The following is a 3140-nucleotide window of genomic DNA, read 5'->3' on the forward strand; positions in this document are numbered from 1 at the left end:
TTTTTTTTTTACAATTTGACCTAGAATAAAAATCGTCGATCATTTCTGTATTAGCAATATGTCAAAAGAGATTATCGCAAATTTCCTTATTTAATTTGTAATCCAGCGAGAGGATTTCGCGAATTTTAACTGCAAATTACGTTCACCTCGAGTGATAAAATATATGCGTGTGCTGGTATTAAATAAAATATTAAAGACATTAAATCGTCGTTTGGATTAACACACAGAGACTAAGAGATTAACCGGTCTTTTGTGATACAGTCGACAATTGCACGTGTCACAAATTTTTGCCATTGAATTTTATTTCCTGACGGATAAAAATAAAATGGTATTCCATTCTAAACCTCTTCGATTAATTATTAACAACTAAAAGGAGCATCCACCATTAATTCTCCAATAAAAAATAATGGTCTGAGTGTAATTGTATCAATTTTTTTTAACAGACTTAATAAAATTTCAAAATGCAATTATTTATTTGGCAGTCTTCCTCTGCAGTTTGCACAGCGGTAATTCACGGATATCCGTAACTGCTCATCCGTTAATCACAAGGAACTGATAACAGATGATACTTATCGTGACCGAGTTACGAATAAAAGGATGTCACCCGTGGGAATAATTGTTGAAGCAAGAAGTGAGTTGAAGCTGCAATCAGGATGCGGACTTTCTTCACAGCTTTCCAAGTCTTGTGCATCTCCAGGTAAAATAATGAATATTAATGAACCGAAAGAATCGAACGAGCCAACGAAACAAGATCGATTAAATCGGTACATAATTATTCGCAATCGGCATTCCTTCGATTAGAATAATAAACAATTGATTATTTTTTCAGAGATTTCCTAGGAATAATAGCATCAGGTAATTTCATCGAAATTCCAAAAGGGTTATCAATAGGAGCAGCAACATCTGCTTATCAAATAGAAGGTGCCTGGAACGTGAGTGATAAATCGGAGAGCACATGGGATCGGCGGATTCATACGAATGCATCGTATTACGGTGGTGGAGATACTGGAGATGTAGCAGTTGACAGCTATCACAGATACAAAGAGGATGTGCAAATAATAAAAAATATGGGGGTGAGTATTGATGAAGTACCGATACTCCACGAAACTAGAACGATATTTTATTCCACAGCTGAATCATTACCGATTTTCCATAAGTTGGTCACGAGTTCTGCCGACTGGATCCCCCGATAAAATTAGCAAAGACGGTATTCAGTATTACAAAAATTTGATTGACGAACTGCTTGCCAATGGAATTACTCCGTTCGTCACGATATTTCATTTCGACGACGTGCAGTCGTTGTTTGAAAAAACCGGTGGATGGACTGACGAGTCGATCGTTGAATATTTCGCGGATTACGCGAGAGTACTCTTCAAAGAGCTGGGGCCCAGGGTCAAATTCTGGACGACAATCAACGAGTTGAATATTTATTGCGAAGAAACATTCTACATAAAGGCCACTGAACTCAACACGGGTATGTCATTTACAATTAATAATTCATTAACATTATAATATTTCGTAATTCTCTGTTTTTGTGCAGCGTACACCATTCGTTATAAATGTGTACATAATTTGCTGAAGGCTCATGCACGTGCTTATCACATTTACAATAATGAATTTCGATCGAGCCAAGGAGGACAGGTTGGACTGATAGTCCATGGCTCCCATCACATTCCAAAAATCGCTAATGACTCTGAAAGCTCTAAAATCGCATTCAACTTCGAGACCGGATGGATAATGCATCCGATATTCTCGAAGAGTGGAGATTACCCGGAAGTCATGAAGAAGAGAATAGCAGAGAATAGCAGAGCCGAGGGTCTGACACAGTCGAGATTACCACAATTTTCTCCAGTATGGATCGAGTACATTAAGTAAGAGCAGGTGTAATTAATTAATTCCGATTTAATTGGGTCGACTATTTTTCCAAAGAGAATCCCACACCACAATATCATATTAAATGTTTCGATTTACGAATTGATTCCGATCTTTTGAAGTTCTCCTACAGCGGATTGTTATTTAATTTGTTATTATTATTTGTTGTTTATTTCAGGGGATCAGCTGACTATCTGGGCTTGAACCATTACCTGACGCACATGGTCGAGCCACTGCCAAAAATCGGTGGACGATGGTTCGACGATTCCGGTCTCAACAAGAGTTACAATTCCCACTGGAAATTCACGATGTCCGGTTTTTCTGTGAGTACACCGTCTCGATTTATCGATCTCTCGATTTCGATAATATATTTCTTGATAAATTATTAATTAATCGATTAATCGATGTACATTAGATTGTTCCTGAAGGGATTGGGGCTGTTCTGAGAAAAATTCGAGATGAGTACAATAATCCACCGGTTTATATTTTGGAGAATGGAATGGCGGAGAAGGCGGAGTACAATGATTTCAAGAGGATTTCGTATTTGTATTCTTTTATGAGGGAAATGTTGTTGGCCATTCGAGACGGATGTGACGTCAGAGCGTACACTATATGGAGTTTGTTTGATAATCTTGAGTGGTACTCTGGATTTACGTGAGTATGAAGATCTCTGAGATATCGTAATCGAATTATATTGATTCATATTCATTTTTTGAAAGATTATTTTGTATTTGCAGACCATTTGGGCTTGTCCATGTGGACTTCAACGATCCCAATCGAAAAAGAACACCGAAACTTTCCAGTTATTGGCTAAATGATGTCATCAAGTCCCGGAAATTAATACCGTTTAATAGTACGTCATCTTCGATTACAAATGAAGATAATAGTAATTCGTCGCATCGAAAATACAGTGTTCAATTTGAAATTCTGGTGGTCTCGATGGTCTTGATGATGTACGCGTTTTGAGACTGAAATACTCGGCAATCATTGAAAAATGAAATTAATTGATTAATTAGTTAATTGTGTGAATTGTTTTAATGTGATTTTCTCCGATTTTTTATGTTTTTTGGGAGAGGAGAATTGATGAAATGAATTATGTGTGGATTTTATGTAATTATTATTAATTAAAAGGTGCAGTATTGATGATTTCGATGATTAAAATTGAAAGCGATTTAAATAATTCATTATATTCGATTCTTTATTTAAACACAGACTCAAGGAGAGATAAAACTTTAATCGAATGATGATGAAATTATTTTTGAACGTAG

General features: G+C 36.3%; 1 protein-coding gene across 1 annotated transcript in view; it reads left to right on the plus strand.

The window, feature by feature from the left end:
• Nucleotides 1-594: 594 nt before the first annotated feature.
• LOC105270862 (myrosinase 1) overlaps nucleotides 595-3140 on the plus strand; it is a gene marked incomplete in the record, with an annotated part of 4037 nt that continues 1491 nt past the window's right edge. The window contains 7 exon segments of the mRNA XM_011312082.1: nucleotides 595-697; nucleotides 830-1073; nucleotides 1132-1474; nucleotides 1541-1871; nucleotides 2051-2195; nucleotides 2288-2526; nucleotides 2610-3135. Of these exon segments, the coding sequence (XP_011310384.1) occupies nucleotides 654-697; nucleotides 830-1073; nucleotides 1132-1474; nucleotides 1541-1871; nucleotides 2051-2195; nucleotides 2288-2526; nucleotides 2610-2838 (1575 nt within the window).

The sequence above is a fragment of the Fopius arisanus genome, unplaced genomic scaffold (genome assembly GCF_000806365.1).
Source record: "Fopius arisanus strain USDA-PBARC FA_bdor unplaced genomic scaffold, ASM80636v1 scaffold00096, whole genome shotgun sequence".
Classification (NCBI taxonomy): domain Eukaryota; kingdom Metazoa; phylum Arthropoda; class Insecta; order Hymenoptera; family Braconidae; genus Fopius; species Fopius arisanus.